This window comes from Saccopteryx leptura, chromosome 7, assembly GCF_036850995.1.
Source record: "Saccopteryx leptura isolate mSacLep1 chromosome 7, mSacLep1_pri_phased_curated, whole genome shotgun sequence".
Classification (NCBI taxonomy): domain Eukaryota; kingdom Metazoa; phylum Chordata; class Mammalia; order Chiroptera; family Emballonuridae; genus Saccopteryx; species Saccopteryx leptura.
The window spans coordinates 18,815,627-18,836,066 of record NC_089509.1 but is presented as its reverse complement, the minus strand read 5'-3'; the positions used below and the strand labels follow the sequence as shown (position 1 = coordinate 18,836,066).

At 48.2% G+C, this 20,440-nt stretch overlaps 1 protein-coding gene across 1 annotated transcript in view; it reads left to right on the top strand.

The window, feature by feature from the left end:
* The first annotated feature begins 1,721 nt into the window (after positions 1 to 1,721).
* LCT (lactase) overlaps positions 1,722 to 20,440 on the top strand; it is a 56,803-nt gene continuing 38,084 nt past the window's right edge. Inside the window, exons 1-5 of the mRNA XM_066345919.1 lie at positions 1,722 to 2,361; positions 10,207 to 10,286; positions 13,477 to 13,560; positions 16,550 to 16,652; positions 17,949 to 18,027. Coding sequence (XP_066202016.1) covers positions 1,722 to 2,361; positions 10,207 to 10,286; positions 13,477 to 13,560; positions 16,550 to 16,652; positions 17,949 to 18,027 — 986 coding nt within the window. The remainder of the gene's footprint in view (positions 2,362 to 10,206; positions 10,287 to 13,476; positions 13,561 to 16,549; positions 16,653 to 17,948; positions 18,028 to 20,440) is intronic.

The following is a 20,440-nucleotide window of genomic DNA, read 5'->3' as shown; positions in this document are numbered from 1 at the left end:
AACATGAAGCAACTATGAGTTGATACTTCCTATTCCATGCTCCCCTTTCTCTCCTGTCTCTGTAGAACCAATAAATAAAGTATTTTAAAAAAAAATTTTTTCCCTGACCAGGTGGTGGCGCAGTGGATAGAGTGTCGGACTCAGATGCTGAGGACCCAGGTTTGAGACCCTGAGGTCGCCAGCTTGAGCGTGGGCTCATCTGATTTGAGCAAAGCTCACCAGCTTGGACCCAAGGTCGCTGGCTCGAGCAAGGGGTTACTCGGTCTGCTAAAGGCCCACAGTCAAGGCACATATGAGAAAGCAATCAATGAACAACTAAGGTATCGCAATGAAAAACTGATGATTGAGGCCCTGGCCGGTTGGCTCAGCGGTAGAGCGTCGGCCTGGCGTGCGGGGGACCCGAGTTCGATTCCCGGCCAGGGCACATAGGGGAAGCGCCCATTTGCTTCTCCACCCCCTCCCCCTCCTTCCTCTCTGTCTCTCTCTTCCCCTCCTGCAGCCAAGGCTCCATTGGAGCAAAGATGGCCCGGGCGTTGGGGATGGCTCCTTGGCCACTGCCCCAGGCGCTAGAGTGGCTCTGGTTGTGGCAGAGCAACGCCCCGGAGGGGCAGAGCATCGCCCCCTGGTGGGCAAAGCGTCGCCCCTGGTGGGCGTGCCGGGTGGATCCTGGTCGGGCGCATGCAGGAGTCTGCCTGTCTCTCCCTGTTTCCAGCTTTAGGAAAAAAAAACCCAAAAAACTGATGATTGATGCTTTTCATCTCTCTCTGACTCACTCTCTGTCTCTGTAAAAAAAAAAAAAAAAAAATCAGTAAATCAGTAAATAAAAATTTTTAATAAAATAAATAAAATTAAAATATACGAGGTTAAATTATGGCACCTCCTTACCGTAGAATGAATGCTGTGCACTGATAAGAAGAAGTGCGTCTATATATTCTGATATAGACAGAACTCCAACAGTTATTTAGTGAAAATAAGAAAGCTGAGGAGCAACCATAAACCCACATGTATTAAATTATATTACAAATGTTAGAAAATGCTATACACCTACATATGTTTGCACTGCATTATACAATAATAGCTATCATTGAGTTGCATTGTTCTAAACATGCTAAAGAATGGCCTCATTTAATGCTCACTATCTACTTCTGTTCTACAGATGAACAAACAGGCACAGAGAAATTAAGTGTCTTTCTCCAGATAAAGTTTAAACCCAGGTACTCAAAGCCCTGAATTACCATTAAGCTACACAGAGAGAAACCTGGAGGGGGAGGAAGCGCTGTTGGAGGTGCTAACACTAGGAAGGGGGGGAGTGAGGAAGGGGCACTTACTGATATTTCATGTTTCTGTATTGTTTGAATCTTTTACAAAATGTCCTCATCGTTACTGACATTTTTAAAGGAGAAAAAAAGTTTGGTTAGGGACATTTTTGCTCTGTTATGTAAACAAATTTTAAAATAATTTGTAAGTAAGACAAAAAGTAGAGAACTTTTTTCCTTCAGACATTTTCCAAGTTCCTCTGCTTAAACTGTGAGAGACATTTGGGCTTTGCTATCTCTTTATGGTCTTTATATTTTTTTATATTATATTGGTGAATCATGTCACTGATTTCATTATCACAGATAACCTAGTTAAATATTGTGTTAATTACCACTGAGTATTTTACAGCTTCAGCTGTAGTTATAAAGTAAGGATTCCAAACTCCTCCTAACAGGCTCCTGAAAATGGTGCTGACTTGGAATCTAGTCTTTATTGTTTTCCTGAGTTCTGCATGCTGGGGGTTTGACTGGAAACCGGATAGAAATTTCATCTCAGCTGCTGGTCCTCTAACCAATGACTTGCTGCACAACCTGAGTGGTCCCCTGGGAAACCAGGGGTCTAACTTTGTGGCAGGGGACAAAGACATTTATGTCTGTCACCTGCCACTGCCCGCTTTCCTGCCAGAGTACTTTCGCAGTACTCGTGCAAGTAAGATCACTCATTATAAAGTATTCCTGTCGTGGGCACAACTTCTCCCAGTAGGAAACTCCAGGAACCCAGACGAGACAGCAGTCCAGTGCTACCGGCGACTCCTGAAGGCGGTCAAGATGGCGGGCCTGCAGCCCCTGGTCATCCTGCACCACCAGACCCTCCCGGCCAGCGCCAGCCAGAGCAGCGAAGCCTTTCCTGACCTCTTTGCTGACTACGCCACATTCGCCTTCCATTCCTTTGGGGACTTGGTCGAAATCTGGTTCACTTTTAGTGACTTGGAGGAGGTGATAGCTGAACTTCCTCACCAGAAATCAAGATCTTCACGTCTCCAGACCCTCACTGATGCCCACAGAAAAGCCTATGAGATTTACCACAAAAAATTCACTTCTCAAGGTGAGTACGCATGACCCCGATGGCTGACCCACCAGCAGCCTTTATGATCCACCACCCCGTATCCTCCTTAAAGCAGGACTCAGCGTTTCTTCCCCTAATCAAGAGTCCTCTCGCACGGATTCAATACTGAGAAATTCATACTGTATTGAGGATTTCCCATGGAGACGGGCGGCAGCTTGTCCTGCAGGTGCCCAGCACACCCTCTGAAAGGCAGCGTGGAGCAGCCTCTGCTCAGTCCTGAGTCTGTGCTGCCACCAGAGGGTTATCTTTCTGTCCTTCCCTCTCTAGTCCTGCCTCCTTGATGCTTCCAAGGCTCCAGACTCTCACCTACCTCTGCTTCCCCTTTTCTTATGCAAAGCGACTTCACATTGTAGTTGAAGCTTTCATTCCAGGGGGGAGACAGACCGATAAAAGATAAAGTAATGATATGATTGGGGTGAGAAGAGCATAATTTCAACTGTCCATATTTTTGCTTCAAACCTAATGTGAAGTTCTGACTCAGCAGATCTGGGCAGGACCAAGCATTTGTGATTTTAGTAAATTCTCTAGGTGAACCCGAGGCACACCAATTTTGAGGACCAATTCTGGATTATATGATATATGTGTTGGGCAAATGAGTTTGTAAAATCTGTATTTTCTGTTTTTGCTCACTTTTATTGTTAAAAATGGTGCCCACGTGAATGGCTGTCGCCCAGACGATACAGCTAGTTACCTTCCTGCTTGTGAAGGGCTTCATTATGCTAATGTGTGCTGGAGGAGGGCTTTCCTGCTGAAAAGTTTTAAAAGGAGGAGCTGGGAGGCCATTTTGGGGGAAGACCATGGTTGTTGCAGAGAGAGAGGCCACCTGGCGGGTGCCGAGAGGCAGGCAGCAAGATGGCAGCATGCGGAGGGGTCTGAGTGAGGCAGTGGGGCCTTTGCTTCTAGGAAACTGATGTGTCAGTAGCTTTGTGAGCACTGAATGAGTGGGTTTTGGAGCCCCGTGTGTTTGTGTTTACTCGCTTACCAAGTGCGAGCTAGGAATAAAGGTAATGGCTCACCGGTTCTTGGCTCTGTTGTTTCATTACGATCGATCCGAATCAAATGCAAACCTGCACGGGCCAGGCAGCTGTGACAGCCGTGACTACTGGCCATACAATATGCTTTCTTGTTTTTATTATATACATATAGTATATAATATATGCATAACTTTATGAGTATATAATCATTTTATTAAAACCTCTTAGAAAGCATGATTTTCAATGGTCTTATAGATTCTCAAAATATGACTGAATCATAAAGTTTAAAATATTGCTCTCATTTAAAATTCTTTTTTAATTTTTATTTATTGGTTTAAGTGAGAGAAGAAGGGAGAGAGACAGAGACAAGAACATCGAGCTGCTCCTGTATGTGCCCTGACCAGGGATTGAACTGGTAACCACTGCACTTTGGGACAACGCTCTAACCATCTGAGCTATCAGCCAGGGCTGTCCTCATTTTTTTTTCCTTTTCCAAGTGAGAGAAGGGGAGATAAAGAAACAGACTCTCTCATGACCCCTGACCAGGATCCACCTGGCAACCCTGTCTATGGCCAATGCTCTGCCCATCTAGGGCCATGCTCACTGCTGAGCTTTTTTTAGCACCTGAAAAAGAGGCTCTCCAAAGCCATCCTCAGTGCCCAGGGCCAATATGCTGGAATTGGTGGAGCCCTGGTTGTGGGAGGTGAAGAGAGAGAGAGGGGGGAGGAGTGGAGAAGCAGATGGTTGCTTCTCCTGTGTGCCCTGACTGGGAATCAAACCCGGGACATCCACGTGCCAGGCTGATGCTCTACCACTGAGCCAACTGGCCAGGGCCAGAACTGCCCTCATTTTAATGTAGAAGTCTATTTATTTTTTATTATTACAAATTATAAACGTGCCTATATAACTGCTTGCCTACCTTTTGACAAATTCTTTCTGATAGATTTTTAGAATTGAAATTACTGAATCAAAGATGTGCATTCTTTTCTTCTCAATTTTTAAAAATTAATTTTAGAGAGAAGACAGGAAAGAGAGAGAAAAATCAATTTGTTGTTCCACTTTTTTATGCATTCATTTGTTGATTCTTATATGTGCCCTGACCAGGAGTTGAACCCACAACCTTGACATATCTGGATGATGCTCTATCAAGCTGAGCTCCCCTGCCAGAGCAAGATGTGCAGTTCTTTAATTTTTTTTTTTTTAGATTTTTAAAGAATTAATTAATTATTTTTTAAATTTATTTTTACAGAGACAGAGAGAGAGAGTCAGATAGGGACAGACAGGAATGGAGAGAGATGAGAAGCATCAATCATTGCGACACCTTAGTGTTCATTGATTGCTTTCTCATATGTGCCTTGACTGTGGGCCTTCAGCAAACCGAATAACCCCTTGCTCGAGCCAGCGACCTTGGGCCCAAGCTGGTGAGCTTTGCTCAAACCAGATGAGCCTGCGCTCAAACTGGCGTCCTCAGGGTCTCGAACTTGATCTTCCGCATCCCAGTCCAATGTTCTATCCACTGCACCACCGCCTGGTCAGGCTTTTTTTTAGATTTTTATTCATTTTAGAAAGGGAGGAGAGAGAAAGAAGGGGGGGGGCAGGAAGCATCAACTCCCACATGTGTCTTGACCAGGCAAGCCAGGGTCTCAAACCGGCAACCTCAGCGTTCCAGGTCTATGCTTTATCCACTGCGCCACCACAGGTCAGGCAAGATGTGCAATTCTTTAAGACCTTAAAACAGTGGTCCCCAACCCCCAGGCTGCGGACTGGTACCGGTCCGTGGGCCATTTGGTACCAGTCCGCAGAGAAAGAATAAATAACTTACATTATTTCTGTTTTATTTATATTTAAGTCTGAACGATGTTTTACTTTTAAAAAATGACCAGATTTCCTCTGTTACATCCATCTAAGACTCACTCTTGATGCTTGTCTTAGTCACGTGATATATTTATCCGTCCTACCCTAAAGGCCGGTCCGTGAAAATATTTTCTGACATTAAACCGGTCTGTGGCCCAAAAAAGGTTGGGGACCACTGCCTTAAAACATGTTGCTAAATTATTTTTCAGGAAACTTGTAATAGTTTATATCAACAGTTATAAAATTATTCTTCTGACCTTACTCAGGCTGCTTTTAATGATGTAATTATTTTCATTATTGGTAATTTGACAGTTAAAAAATATTGACATTATCTCATATTCTTCATTTGCATGTATTTGACCATTTCCTCTGTGGAAAATAAAAGGCGTGTGAGTGTGGAAGGAGCTGTTGTAAAGGTGAGGAAGGCCGGCCTCCAGCCACCTTTTGAGCAGACTGGAGCTGAAGAAGGGAGCTAGCCTTCTGCCCGAGGGAGGAGGACTCCAGGCCAGGGGTGTGTGAAGCCCCTGCAGGGGGACCAGTGAGGAGCCAGCTGTCTTAGGGAACTGCGAATAGAGGGTGGCAGACAAGGAGATGCCGGATTTGAAACTGGATATCTTGGGGTAGATGAGCAAATAAATGTTTGTTGGCTGTAACTCTGCTGAAGAAGCTCTGAGTAAAATGAACTTCAGAAGAAAGCAAGACTGAACTTGGATCATCTCAAATAAAGAAACATCGGCCCTGGCCCGTTGGCTCAGCGGTAGAGCATCAGCCTGGCGTGCAGGGGACCCGGGTTCGATTCCCAGCCAGGGCACATAGGAGAAGCGCCCATTTGCTTCTCTACCCCCCCTCCTTCCTCTCTGTCTCTCTCTTCCCCTCCCGCAGCCAAGGCTCCATTGGAGCAAAGATGGCCCGGGCGCTGGGGATGGCTCCTTGGCCTCTGCCCCAGGTGTTAAGAGTGGCTCTGGTCGAGGCAGAGCGACGCCCCGGAGGGGCAGAGCATCGCCCCCTGGTGGGCAGATCCTCGCCCCTGGTGGGCATGCCAGGTGGATCCCGGTCGGGCACATGCGGGAGTCTAAATGTCTCTCCCTGTTTCCAGCTTCAGAAAAATACAAAAAAAAACAAACAAAACAAAACATCTATTTTATTTTATTTTTTTACTTTTTTTTTTTAAGTGAAAAGAGGGAAGATAGGGAGACAAACTCCTGCATGCACCCCAACTGGGATCCACTTGGCAACCCCTGTCTAGGGCCAATGCTCAAAGAGAAGGGGAAGAAGGAGGGGAAGAGAAGCAGATGGTCGCTTCTCATGTGTGCCCTGCCCAGGGATCAAACCTGGGACATCCATACGCCTAGCTGGCACTCTATCCACTAAGCAAACCGGTCAGGGCCTCTTTATATATTCTTAAATCTAATCTCATTGATTATATGTGATAATATTTTTCCAGTTCATATCTTTTTTTGATATTTTTCCAGTTCATGTCTTTTCTTTGATATTTTTCCAGTTCATGTCTTTTCTTTTTACTCTTTTGTTTGTTGAGAGAAGGAAGGAGATGAGAGACAGGTAGGGAGAAAGATGAGAAGCATCACCTCATATTTGCTTCACTTTAATTGTTTATTGATTGCTTCTTATACATGCCTTGACTGGGGTGGGGTGGAGGACTCAAGCTGAGCCAGTGACCCCTTGTTTAAGCCAGTAATTTTGGGCTCAAACACATGACCACTAGGTCATGTCTATGATCTTAGACTCAGCCAGCGACCGTGCACTCAAGCTGGTGAGCCCACACTCAAGCTGGTGACCTCAGGATTTTGAACCTGAGTCCTCAGAGTCCCAGGTCGCTGCTCTATCCACTGCACCTCCACCTGGTCAGGCAGATAAATTCTCTTTTTCCTCCACCCCATACTGTACTCTTCAGAGGAAGTCACTATACACAGCCCACACTAAATATGTGGGGAGGCATGTTCCCTCTTATAAATACATTTTTTATTTGTTTGTTTTTGTTTCTTTTTTTCAGGGACAGAGAGTCAGAGAGAGGGATAGACAGGGACAGACAGGCAGGAACGGAGAGAAATGAGAAGCATCAATCATCAGTTTTTCGTTGCGACACCTTAGTTGTTCATTGATTGCTTTCTCATATGTGCCTTGACCGCGGGCCTTCAGCAGACTGAGTAACCCCCTGCTGGAGCCAGCGACCTTGGGTCCAAGCTGGTGAACTTTTTTTTTTTTTTTTTTTGCTCAAGCAAGATGAGCCCGCGCTCAAGCTGGCAACCATGGGGTCTCGAACCTGGGTTCTCTGCATCCCAGTCCGACGCTCTATCCACTGCGCACCGCCTGGTCAGGCTTATAAATATATTTTTAAAGTTTTTTTTTCTAAACTTAACCAAGAAGCTAAAAGATTTGTACACTAAAAACTATAATACATTGCTGAATTAAAGAAAGCAAAAATAAATGGAAACACAGTCCTTGTTCATGGGCTACACAATTCTGGGACACAATCGGGATAATGCTAGTCACCTTGCCCCACCCTGGTAGGAGAGGCTTGAAGCATTGATATTGGTAGTTTAGTATTGACCAGGAGGTTCCTTTTATTGAAGCATTTGGTCCGAAAGGGAGAGGAGCCGATGGAAAAGGGCTATTTTGTATAAAGGACAGCAATGGTTTGGGAGAAATGACCTCCCTTTGTGGGGGCAAGCAGAGTTGAGCTGACCCTTCAGTGAGGTCTAGCACACCTCTGAGGGACAGTTCTCTCTGCTCTGCAGTGGGTTTCTACCCAAACTTACCACAGTTCATTCTCAGCCCACAGCAAATACTGATTTTGAGTACTGTAGACATGAATACCTGTCTTTAATTACATTTAGCAAAAAATTATAAGATAAATTATATTAAACCAGAGAAACTACCCCCCTTTCAGTGCCACAGAAAATATGAACTACAAGTGTAGCGTGGGAATCTAGTTTTGAGTAATCTGCATATTACATTATTTTAAAAAGTTGAATTTGTGCTTGCACTGGGAACAGGTTGATCATTTTGTATAATATAAGAATTTCTGGTCTTACCAGGTGGTGGTGCAGTGGATAGAGCATAAGACTGGGATGCAGAGGACCCAGGTTTGAAACCCCAAGGTCGCCAGCTTGAGCACAGAATCACCAGCTTGAGCGCAGAGTAGCTGGCTTGAGTATGGGATCATAGACATGACCCCATGGTTGCTGGCTTGAGCCCAAAGGTCTCTAGCTTGAAGGCCAAGTTTGCTGGCTTGAGCAAGGGATCATTCGGTCTGCTGTAGCCCCCTGGTCAAGGCACATATGAGAAAGCAATTAATGAACAACTAAGGTGCCACAACAAAGAATTGATGCTTCTCATCTCTCTCCCTTCCTGTCTGTCTGTCCCTATCTGTCTCTCTCTATCTGTCTCTCCCTGTCTCTGTCACAAAAAAGAAAAAGATTTTCTAGAACTTTAGAGACATCTGTTCAGACTAAATTCTAAAAACAGTTCACAAAGTCAAATGGAAATGATGCGTGGGTTAATTGTGCTTAGGGATTAACTGGACACTGGTTTCATTTCATTGGTCTAGAGATGGTACTAAATTGGGCATTTTAAAGTGTTCCACCTGATCAGTGGTGGCGCAGTGGATAAAGCATCAACCTGCGAAGCTGAGGGCCCTGGTTTGAAACCCTGAAGTTGCCAGCTTGAGCATGGGATCATGTGAAGGTCACTGGCTTGAGCTGGAAAGTCGCTGGTTTGAAGCCCAAGGTCCCTGGCTTGAGCCCAAGGTCGCTGGCCTGCACAAGGGGTCACAGGCTCATCTTGGCCCTTCCAGTCAAGGCATGTATAAGAAGCAATCAATAAACAACTAAAGTGAATCAACTATGAGTTGTTGCTTCTCATCAAAATAAATAAATAAATGAATAAAAATAAAGTGTCCAACAGAGCAGAGACCATAGGTTCTATGTGCTGACCCACTGATAGACTGGATGACAGACTGATGGAAGTCAGTAGAGGGTAAAGTAGAGCCACTGGCACAGTCATCAAATAACCGGAAAAAGCGCTATCTTATCGGAATGAGGACTGAATGTGTCTGGGTGAGATTCCCTGCTCAGAGGATTTCAAAATCGATTATGCTTATCAAAATAAGCATTTGGCAGTGGTTCATAGTGGCAGGGTCATTGGCTGGAGATCTGCACAGCATTGGGATGAAGGAGAGAAGTCAGGGCATATAGTCTTAGATGATAAGTCTCAATTCTATTCAATTTTTGTTTCCTGTTTTCAAATTATAAGTCTGAGCTCCTGCTATGCACCCAGTCCTGAGCTTTATTTTTGGAGTAACTAAAGAAAGGTGGAAGTTTTGCTTCCCAAGGAGCACACAGTCCAGAGAGAGATTAAAGCCTTCTGTGCACAGAAGTAAGACAACAGTGCGAACAACAGAGGGGTCCCAGCCCACAGCTGTTTCCCTAACAGCGGTCTGAGCACCCAGGACTCCTGTTAAAGTGCGCCGGCTCCTGGGCCCTGCCCAGTGTGCTGACAAGCAGGCAGATGGTTCAGATGGCCACATTTGAGCGTGACGGTTAGGTGATCAAGTGTCAAACCAGGTGAGTATAGGCTGCATGTGCTTGTTCCCTTGTTCTCCGCTCATCGCACAGCAGGGGCTGAACCGGTGTTGGTATGGGGAGCCAGGGCAGGGACCAGCAGCTCCCTGAGAGCACCTGCCTTTGGTAAGAAGCGGAGGAAGCAGGGCCGCGTCACTGCTTTTATGCCTTTGAGAGACTGTATGAGTGTCCTGCGTTCTGAGTCCTGATTTACAGTAAATATTCTCTTAAAGGAACAGTCTGTAAGCCACCTTGTTTTCTAGAAGTTTTCAGCTGGGTTAAGTCATGGGAGTGATTTCTTTAGAAATTACTTTTAAGTCAGTGAGCAGGGAATAGGAAGTTCGATGGGAAATGCGTGCCCAGGCCCTCCGCCCGGCTTCCCGCCTGCTCACCTGCCCCGCCCCGCTCTGTTTCAGGAGGAAGGCTCTCCGTGGTCCTTCGAGCTGAAACAGTCCCCGCGCTCCTGCTGGAACCATCCACATCGTCGCTGGCCAAGGTGAGGACACCCCAAAGAAACAGCATCTGGAACTTCTGAGAAAATTTGCGATTTTAATTTTAAAAAAACAAGAGATGTTTCGTCTGTTGGCTTGGCATTTTTATAAATGCCTCTTCTGAGTGATATGCATTCTCTAGATGCATAATTAAGACACAATCTCATTTGTTATGGCAGTGGTTCTCAACCTTTCTAATGCCGTGACCCCGCAATACAGTTCCTCATGTTGCGGTGACCCCAAACCAAAAAATAATTTTGGTGGCTACTTCATAACTGTAATTTTGCACAGTTATGATTCAGAATGTAAATACCTGATATGCATTATATATTTTCCGATGGCTTTAGGCGACCCCGCTGGGGTCGCGACCCACAGGTTGAGAACCGCTGTGTTATACCCTTGGCTCTTGCTTGGTCAGGTGTCAGCCTTCGCTGACACAAGGAGAAGCCAAGTGCCTCTGCTTGCTCTGGTTGTTGTTTTGTTTTTTAACAGAGACAGAGAGAGAGTTGGAGAGAGGGATAGACAGGGACAGACAGACAGGAACGGAGAGATAAGAAGCATCAATCATTAGTTTTTCGTTGCGCATTGTGACACCTTAGTTGTTCATTGATTGCTTTCTCATATGTGCCTTGACCGTGGGCCTTCAGCAGACCGAGTAACCCCTTGCTCGAGCCAGAGACCTTGGGTCCAAGTTGGTAAGTTTTTGCTCAAACCAGATGAGCCCACGTTCAAGCTGGCGACCTCAGGGTCTCGAACCTGGGTCCTCGGCATCCCAATCCGACGTTCTATACACTGCGCCACCGCCTGGTCAGGCTGCTCTGGTTTTTTATTGAGTCCAAAACAGCATATTAAAAGAGGGCTCAGTTTATAGCAAAACAGGTACCCTAAAGGGTTTGTTTGTTTTTATAAATAATGTGCTCCCTCCCGAGAGTACCCATCCTGGTTTCTACCTCCTCTAAATATAACTTTTTACCTATGATTTTAATAAGAGAAGTTAAAACACCCAAGAATGAAACAGTTTTGGCCCTTGCTGCGTCAGCCGCTGGGCAGTGTGGCAAGGCCTTGGTAAAAACAGCTGATTTCTGTAGTTTCGCGGCGTTGACGGGGGTGCTGCACAGACACCGAGCTGTGGTGTGACAGGTACTGTTATCTGTGGTATGGGCAGTCTGGCCCTATGTCACAGTCTGGTCCTCAGATTTATTAGCTCAGAAACTTAAAATCCAGACGTGATAAGCTGTAATAACCTGCTCCGAGACTGATTGTATGGCCAGAATGCCATCTAAATTAATTTACAAGGGGCAATAGCAGCTATCAGTTATAAACTCTGGAGACCAAAGTGCTGATCAGAAAGTGCTTGTGGAGCAATAGCCTTTGAACTGGTCTCTCTGCCCTAACCCATGCCACGTAGTGCTCGGAAAGATCAAGCACAGTTTTACCCAGTTTTCCGTTTGTAAGTTACGCTGCCCTGAATTGGTGTCAATTCCTCAGGGCCCACCCAAGCTCAGGTCCTCTGTTCTCTCTGCCCTCACCTCTCATTTCCCCAGCGCACACTCTGCTTTCTTCCTGCTCTCCTGCGTGGCCTTCTTATCTTTCTAGCCTTCCTCAAAAGTCTCTTCCAACAGAACCCTGCCCACTTGGCAGGCCCCCTGCGTGTGCTGCTCATAGGAGGCCTCGCTGGATAATACGCCCCTGCCTGCTCAGCCTGCCGTGGTCTCTCCCCTTGGAGAACCCTCGGCCTGGTTCAGACCAGCAGTTCCCAAATTCCAGTGCTGATCAGAATCACCTGGAGGGTCCATAAGCTGAGTGGAGGCCAAGACTGAGTGTGGAAGGACAGTCCTGGGCCTTCATAGGTGTCCCAAGTTTTCTGGTGACTCTAATCCCCACCGAGGTCTGTGAGGACACCTGGTGTGGACTTTGCTGGTAGCACTTGTAAATTTTCGCCCTTTCTTTGTGTGATCAGCGCATTTGCTAACACTCTCTATTAAGTTGTCCATTTTTGCAGGTCTCACTCAGCTTCAAACGTGAGTCCTCGCCCACTGTCCCCAGCACAGTGATTCTCGAGAGCAGAAACTCAGTGACTACATGGTGTATGGACCTGACAAAAGCAAGGGCTGGGAGGGCGGAACCAGGGGTCTGAGTGGTCCTCGCCCAGTGGGGCTCGTGTGCAGTGTTTAGAAAATGCTGATGGTAACTTGGGAAAGCCATGGGGCTCCAGTGGTGAGTCAGTTATCTGAGGCCTGCAGCACGTATGGCTGTCACAAGATGCCATTATCCAGGGAACAGATGATCTGTGACAGGGAGGTGACAGGCCGTGATCTAGTCATGACGTCCAGTGGGTTGCTGAGAAGGGCAAGGAGGGAGTCACAGTGCTATGTTGATGTGTTTACATTCTGTGAGTCTGGGGTTCTTAGGGTCTATGCAGGCCAGAGACAAGGGAGGGCTATGTCCTTCACGGGACCGGGGCCATTGCCTGGCCTGTGGTGGTGCAGTGGATATGGCATCGACCTGGAGCTCTGGGGTTGCTGAGGTCAACAGTTCAAAACCCTGAGCTTGCCTGGTCAAGGTACATACAACAAGCAAACAATGAACAACCAAAGTGAAGCAATTATGAGTTGATGCTCCTTGCTTCCCTCGTCCTCTCTCTGTAAAATCAATAAATAAAATCTTTTAAAAAAAAGGACCCGGACCATCATGAGAGCTGTGTTCGCAGATAATAGTATGGGCCAGGCTAGGGCCAGTGGGGTGGACTTTAAACTGTGCCCTGAAAGTAACCAGGAGCTACAGCCTACCATGAAGACATCACAGAGAGGCTGTGGGTGGCAGAGGGCCCCCTGCCTCCGTGCTGGCAATGGGGGAGGGCCCCTTTGAGGAGGTGCTGCCCAAGCAAGCCCTGGCCTCGACTCCCTCCTCTGCTTTCCTGGCACACAGTGCTTCATTCATTCCCTCATTCACTTACGCCTATGCCATTATGAGCACATAGATGGTGGATCCCCAACAACACCGCTCCTCCCGCCCCCGGCACACACATTCATTCTACCTATGTCCCCAGCCTCTGTGCCGCATGCTTTGCCCTTGGAAAATCTTACTTTGGAGTATTCAGTTCAGCAATGGGGAAGAAACAAAAAAGAACACTTCTGAGCAGTTCTTCCTCTTGAAATCGCTTATGCTCTGATGACCCTGTTCCCTTATTTCTAGGACGCAGTCGACTTCCTTTCTCTTGATTTGTCCCATGAAGGCCTGAGTGAGGCAGGTTTGCTGCAGAAGCTGAGCGAGTTGCAGGTGAGTTGAGCCGTTTCCCGTATTGGTGATGAACAAGGCTTCCTGGGAGCATGTCAGGCACGCCACGCGCGGGCTGCTGTCTACCCTGCGCGGCCAGCAGCATCGCAGACCTGCAGGACTGTGCCTGGGTTTCCATCGAAAGCGCTGCTAGAGAATGTTGGGGGATCTCTAGAACCAGTGTTCCCCGGAAAGGGTGGGGAGGGTTGGCTTGTTACAGTAAATATTCACATGCATCCCCTGCTTGCTTGTGTAGAAATCTACTGAGGATCAAAATTCTAGATTAAAAAGGACACTTTATGGATTTTGGTCATGGCTGCACAACAATGTGCGTATGCTTAATTCCTCTGAACTGTACACTTAAAAATAGTTAAGGTGGGCCTGACCGGGCGTTGGCGCAGTGGATAGAGTGTCAGTCTGGGATGCCGAGGACCCAGGTTCGAGACCCCGAGGTTGCCAGCTTGAACGTGGACTCATCTGGTTTGAGCAAAAGCTCACCAACTTGGACCTAAGGTTGCTGGCTCGAGGAAGGGGTTACTCAGACTGCTGAAGGCCCACGGTCAAGGCACATATGAGAAAGCAATCAATGAACAACTAAGGTGTCGCAATGCGCAACGAAAAACTAATGATTGATGCTTCTCATCTCTCCGTTCCTGTCTGTCTGTCCCTGTCTATCCCTCTCTCCAACTCTCTGTCTCTGTAAAAAAAAAAAAAAAAAAGTTAAGGTGGTAAACTTTATGTAATCTGTGTATTTTACCACAAATTTTTTTTTTTTCCATTTTTCTGAAGCTGGAAACAGGGAGAGACAGTCAGACAGACTCCCGCATGTGCGCGACCGGGATCCACCCGGCACGCCCACCAGGGGCGACGCTCTGCCCACCAGGGGGCGTTGCTCTGCCCCTCCTGGGCGTCGCCATGTTGCGACCAGAGCCACTCTAGCGCCTGAGGCAGAGGCCACAGAGCCATCCCCAGGGCCCGGGCCATCTTTGCTCCAATGGAGCCTTGGCTGCGGGAGGGGAAGAGAGAGACAGAGAGGAAGGAGAGGGGGAGGGGTGGAGAAGCAAATGGGCGCTTCTCCTGTGTGCCCTGGCCGGGAATCGAACCCGGGTCCTCAGCACGCTAGGCCGACGCTCTACCGCTGAGCCAACCGTCCAGGGCCGAATTTTTTTAAAAAAGACATTTCACACCGAGGTCTACTAAAGCAGCTGGCAGCTCACGGGATTGCCCTGTGACCTCAGGCCCCTTCCTGTATCCAGTGTCGTTTGTCTCCAGCCTAACGATTCTGGCTCCTTTGAGAAAGGGTGCCAGGTGTCTCCTACCCAGCTATTAGTAGTCTCTCTTATGCTTGGTTACTGTTGTACAACTTGCTTGCTTAATTCCCTGGAGTCCCGACTACCCATCCCTCCCTCCCATGTCTCCACCCCATCTCCTGACATACACCCAGTAGTGGCTTTTCTGTACCTCCCGGGTCCTATACTTACCCCTGGAGAGCGGCCCCTTGCAGGCCTCTTCACAGCTGCCCCCAGAATTTACCCGGGCCTTAATCTGGCCTCTGCCTGTTGGGGCACAAAGCCACTCACCTCGTCTTTCAGCCTGTGCCTCCTAGTTCTGATTCCACCACCTCCACCACCAAGGAGGATGCATTGACAGAGGAATTCCCATTTCCAGGCCAAGCTGGAAAAACTGAGGGTGTGATGTCAAACCCTCAGTGCTACCGCTGAGTGGAACCACCATTTTTCCTGAGGTAGGAGGCTTGAAACAGACAAGTGAGCATCTGTCCCATCCCCATATCCAAGTTTTCAGCTGGCCCATATGGATTCTGTTGCTTTTGTTATCCACAAATAATAAGACGATCTCATCAAACATAGCAGATGCCTTCACAAGACATCTGCTAGGATTTTGGAGCCTACTCTACCCCAGGCAGTGTACGGGCACTTTATCCTCACGTTATCTCTACCTCACCCAGAGCACCCAAGACCCAGACAATTACCCAACGCTAGACACTAGGGAGCGAGCAGCTGGGGGAGAGTGGGGCCAAGCAGGGCTTTCTTATGACACCACACTGCCTCTCTACAACAAAATAAGTGCAAGGTGCTGGGGACATTCTAATTAGGGTGACATTTTTGAAAATCACAAGTGATTTTAGTTGTTTTGTGAACACTTTCTCACCTGAACCCAGAGCCTGCACTTGTGGGCTTGCTGCCAATTTCTGGGCCTCAGACAGCACTGTGGGTGGCACGCCTGCGGAGGCCCGTGAGCTACCTCTGCCCTTTGTCTCCCTCAGGGACTTCAACCGGAGCTTGCTGCTCAGCCGGTGGGCTGGGGCATGCTGACATTTGGAAATACCCAGGTTAGGCAGATAAGGTACTTAGGGAGGCAGTCCGCAGAGCCCTGGCTCCATTGCTGCCCAAGGATACGGGTTACAGTTTTCCTTTCTACATCAAAACCTTCTCCAGAAGACCTGCTCCCACCAGTATCTGGATAAAGCTGTGAGCCCCCAGTTCACAGCCTGCTGGCCAAATAGTAAAAACGTTCCCTGGACAATTTGGTTTCTTCTCTTACCTACCCTATCTTTCCCCTCCAAACCTGACTGTTTTGAAGCAAACCCAGACATCCATAAACACTGTGATGGTGGTCCCTGATTCAGCTTCTTGTAGTAACACAGCCCCCTGACAGGAGTGCTCCACCTTGTTCCTGGTCCTAACACAGTGCCTGATTCCAGGAGATGCCTTGCAGGCCCGAAGTAAAGGTACAGATGAGCCTGTCTCGTTGGTGAGGGTCAGTGGGAAGGGTGGCCTCTGTCATTGAAATGTACAGCTCTTTCTCCCTCAGGGTCTACAATCAGCTCCCTTTATTAACTGAGATGGCCAGAGGCTATTTCCCTATCCAGATTGAGTATTGACAGATTCTCATCTCGAAATACCTGTCCTTGTTAGCAAAAGACTTATTTTCAGCAGTTTGGGTTCACTTGTTGGCATTTATCTTTTTTCAGACTATTGAGTCAAAAGTGAAAGTCTTCATCTTCCGTCTAAAACTCCAGGACTGCTCTTTCACCAGGAAAGACCCAGCTGGGCTGCTCTTCAGACTTTTCAAAGGTGAGTGGACCATCACTTGGAGAGGTTTTGAGTGACATTTGGTGCACTGATTTTAGGGGAGTGGTCTTGAAAATCTGGAGTTCTACTAGGCGGAGGGACCCAAGGACAGTTGGTCTGAGAGCCTATCCCAGATGGGTTTAGTGTCCCTTGACTTCCTATTGGTCCCTTAGCTCCCATTGACCCAAGAAAGATGACAGGTTCTGTACAAGGATGTCAAGGATACCTTGGTCTTATTAGAAATAAAGACCCCAGGCCTCAGATGTCAGGTGCAAACTTGAGAACTGCTCTGTCCCCTTCCATTGCCCCTCCCTCCAAGCTTTCTCATCTCTGCACCCCGCGGCAGGACCCCTTTCTCCCCCCAGCCCACCCCTTCTGCTTATCCTTGTTCATTTCCTCGTTACCTCAACTTGCTCTTGGCTCTGGTGTGTACCTGACCAAAATCTTCAGGTGTAGGACCCACAGCTTACTTCATGTCCTCCATATCACTGATTCTTGAAAGTGAATCTGATTGGTTGGCGTGGTTCAGGAAATTGCTCCTGGCCCAATCAGGTCAAAGGAAAGGTGAGATCTATGAAAGCATCAGGGACTGAGGGCCACTAGACACTTTGCAGGAAGGGGCCCAGAAGCACGATCCTGGGGCCTTGATATTCCAGTCAGCCTGTCAGGTCAGAGATGGGACAAGTCAGTAGCGCCCTTTCCACAACTTGTAACCAAGGCTGAGCAGGCTTCACAGACCTCATGAAACTTGTCCACAGACACCACCTAATAACCCTTACCCTAACTCACCTTTCATGGCATAACAAATTCTGTTCTTACGTTCCATCCCTTTCTAAATGATTAAAATGGTTGATTTTATGTTTAATGTATAACTTACTATATATATGTTTTTTTTAAATTCACCGCATTCAAAATTTGACTTCTGAATCAATTGTTCTTCCTGTGTGGTCTCCAGACCAGCAGCACTGGCGCCACCTGGGGCTTGTTAGACGTTTCCTTTCTCAAGCCTGCCTCAGACCAGGAACCGATGATCGGAAACTTTGGAGTGGGCCCAGCAATCTGTGCTCAATGAGCTCTGCAGCGACGCTGACGCACACTGAGGGGTGGGAACCGCTGTTCTGATGCCATAAGTGGCAGAAACCACTCTGACCTCCTTAAATCCTTAGCTTCTGGGATTTTCCTAAGGGGCTCAGAACCATCACTTGGAGGTTGGGAGTGCTGTGTGAGTGAGGAACACCAGTGGTTGCAGTCATGCATGTTGTTGGGTCAGGAGAGTTAACTAAGTTTCTTCTCTTACAGCCATCAATAAAGACCAGGAGCTTACCATTGGGTCTGACAGTAATATATTCTTGAACTGTTCATCAAATTCCGAAAAAAGGTAATACTACATTTCTTGTCAAACTACCAATAACTGATATTTGCAGAACACGGTGCTGTCCTTTCACATGTGTGGTCTCAAGGGACTGTTGTCATCTGCTTCTCAGGCCAGTGAGTTAATGTGGAAAATCTAGAGAAGGGCGATGAGCTCGAGGGAAGCAGAGTCCCACCTCTCATTGACCCTTACTCTGGACCCACCATGGTTCTGGCATGCCCACCTGGCACTCGGCCACCTTGCAGTTCACACAAGCGCACACAACTAGCAGAGCTGGGATTTGAACCCCTGCCTTCTTGTTGACAATCTTGTGAGTTTGTGGCAGAGCAGGCTGAGGTAAAGATGGATCGGACCATCCACTGAAGCTCCATGATCCGGGTAAGTGAGGTGAAGCCTCTGCATCCATCATCCATCATCCATGTCCTCATGCAGAATGTGGACTGTCTTCCCCAGGGGACAGTGCAGAGAAGAATGCCAGCTTTTGCCGTGGGGCAGAAGCCTAACCCAGTGGTGTTCTCAGGACAGAGATTTTAACTTATGGTGTGGGTGCAAATAATTTCTTTTTTTTTTTTTTCTCTCTCTCTCTCTTTTTTTTTTTGTATTTTTCTGAAGCTGGAAACGGGGAGAGACAGTCAGACAGACTCCCGCATGTGCCCGACCGGGATCTACCCAGCACGCCCACCAGGGGCGACGCTCTGCCCACCAGGGGGCGATGCTCTACCCCTCTGGGGCGTCGCTCTGTTGCGACCAGAGCCACTCTAGCGCCTGGGGCAGTGGCCAAGGAGCCATCCCCAGCGCCCGGGCCATCTCTGCTCCAATGGAGCCTTGGCTGCGGGAGGGGAAGAGAGAGACAGAGAGGAAGGAGAGGGGGAGGGGTGGAGAAGCAGATGGGCGCTTCTCCTGTGTGCCTTGGCCGGGAATTGAACCCGGGACTTCTGCACGCCGGGCTGACGCTCTACCACTGAGCCAACCAGCCAGGGCAAAAATAATTTCTTAACAAATGACTAAAGTACCAAAAATTTGTAAGTGGCATAAATTTTTAAAAAAGGCAGATTTGAAGTTATCCCCATAGTAATAAGACTCTCACACATTTGTATCCTAATGACCTTCTTGAGTGAGCAATTAAAAGGCGGTGTGGTAACCAGCACTGGGAGTTCCCCAGAACCCTCAGCGCTCCGTGAGTGTGTCTATGTGGGGGAGCCCCAGGCACTGTGCACTGAAGGAGGGCGAAGGCCCGAAGCAATCATTTGGCTCCCAGACCTTCAGCTGAGCACTCCTTGCCATTCAGCTCAGATCTAGCAACACTCTGTCTATGGTTATAAACTTCAGTCACCATCACCTCTTTGTCCTTTTCCTCTCCCAACTCCTGGCTGTCCCGTGCTGCGTCTCCAGCTCGCTTCCCACCTGCAGTTCAGATCAACAGCCCCGAGCAGCTGGCAGTATGAACAGTGTGCAGAGCAGATGGGTGAGAACCGCTCCCTGCGCACACTTGGAGGCAGCTGAGGAGCACTGGGCTATGTCTTTTCAGAAAGTAAAACTCAAAGAGGTCATAATCAAAGGGGTATCTTGGGCACTTAACCATTATAAAACCACCAGATGAGCCATGGCACCAGTTCCGAGGTCCTCTAGCCCCTCATCTCTTGGTGCTTGGCCTGAAGTGAAGGTAACACTGGCTAATGTTAAACCACCAGTGGGGCATCCTCCCCAGGTCAGTGGGGAGCCTGCTGGTGCAGGGGCAGGTGGGAGAGATTCCAGGCAGACCAGCTGCATTCTCATTCGAGAATTTTAGACCTCAGCAGTGAGACAGAGAGACGCAGACATGACTGTAACACAGAGTGCAGCAGGAAGCTCAGTACTGCTCCCCAGAGGGAGGAAAGATTCGCATGTGCGGTGCCGTGAGAGGGCTTTGCGCAGAGGGAGGGTCGGCTGAGGAGGGACAGCTCGAGGGCCTGGGCAGAGACTGAGGCTTTGAGTGCTGCTTCCCAAGCTGGACAGACCCAGGGCTCCCAGCTCCAAGGTTCACAGGCACGTCCTGTCTTATCCGGGGGCAGTCCATGACTTCAAGACTTCTTTTCACCCAAGCCAGGGCAGTCAGAGTCAGAGCAGTCAAGGCTGCGCACTAAATGAGTGTCCCCTGTGTCCTTTAGTGTCACAACTGTGGATCATCATTCCCCCTCGCCACTTTCTTAGCAAATGCAGACAAGGTGACGCTTCATAACACATGAGTCACTCAGTTGGGAAGGCCGGCTTCCTTCCATGGGAGGGAGGCCCTTCCGCAGCACCCAGTATAAGTGTCACCCCTCCCCACATGACAGCCCTCGGACAGGAAGAGGGTCTCGTTTGCCACCCCATTTTCCTCAAGCATGTTCTCTTCTCCAGACCAAACACACCCCTTACATCCACCCTTCTTCAAGGTTGC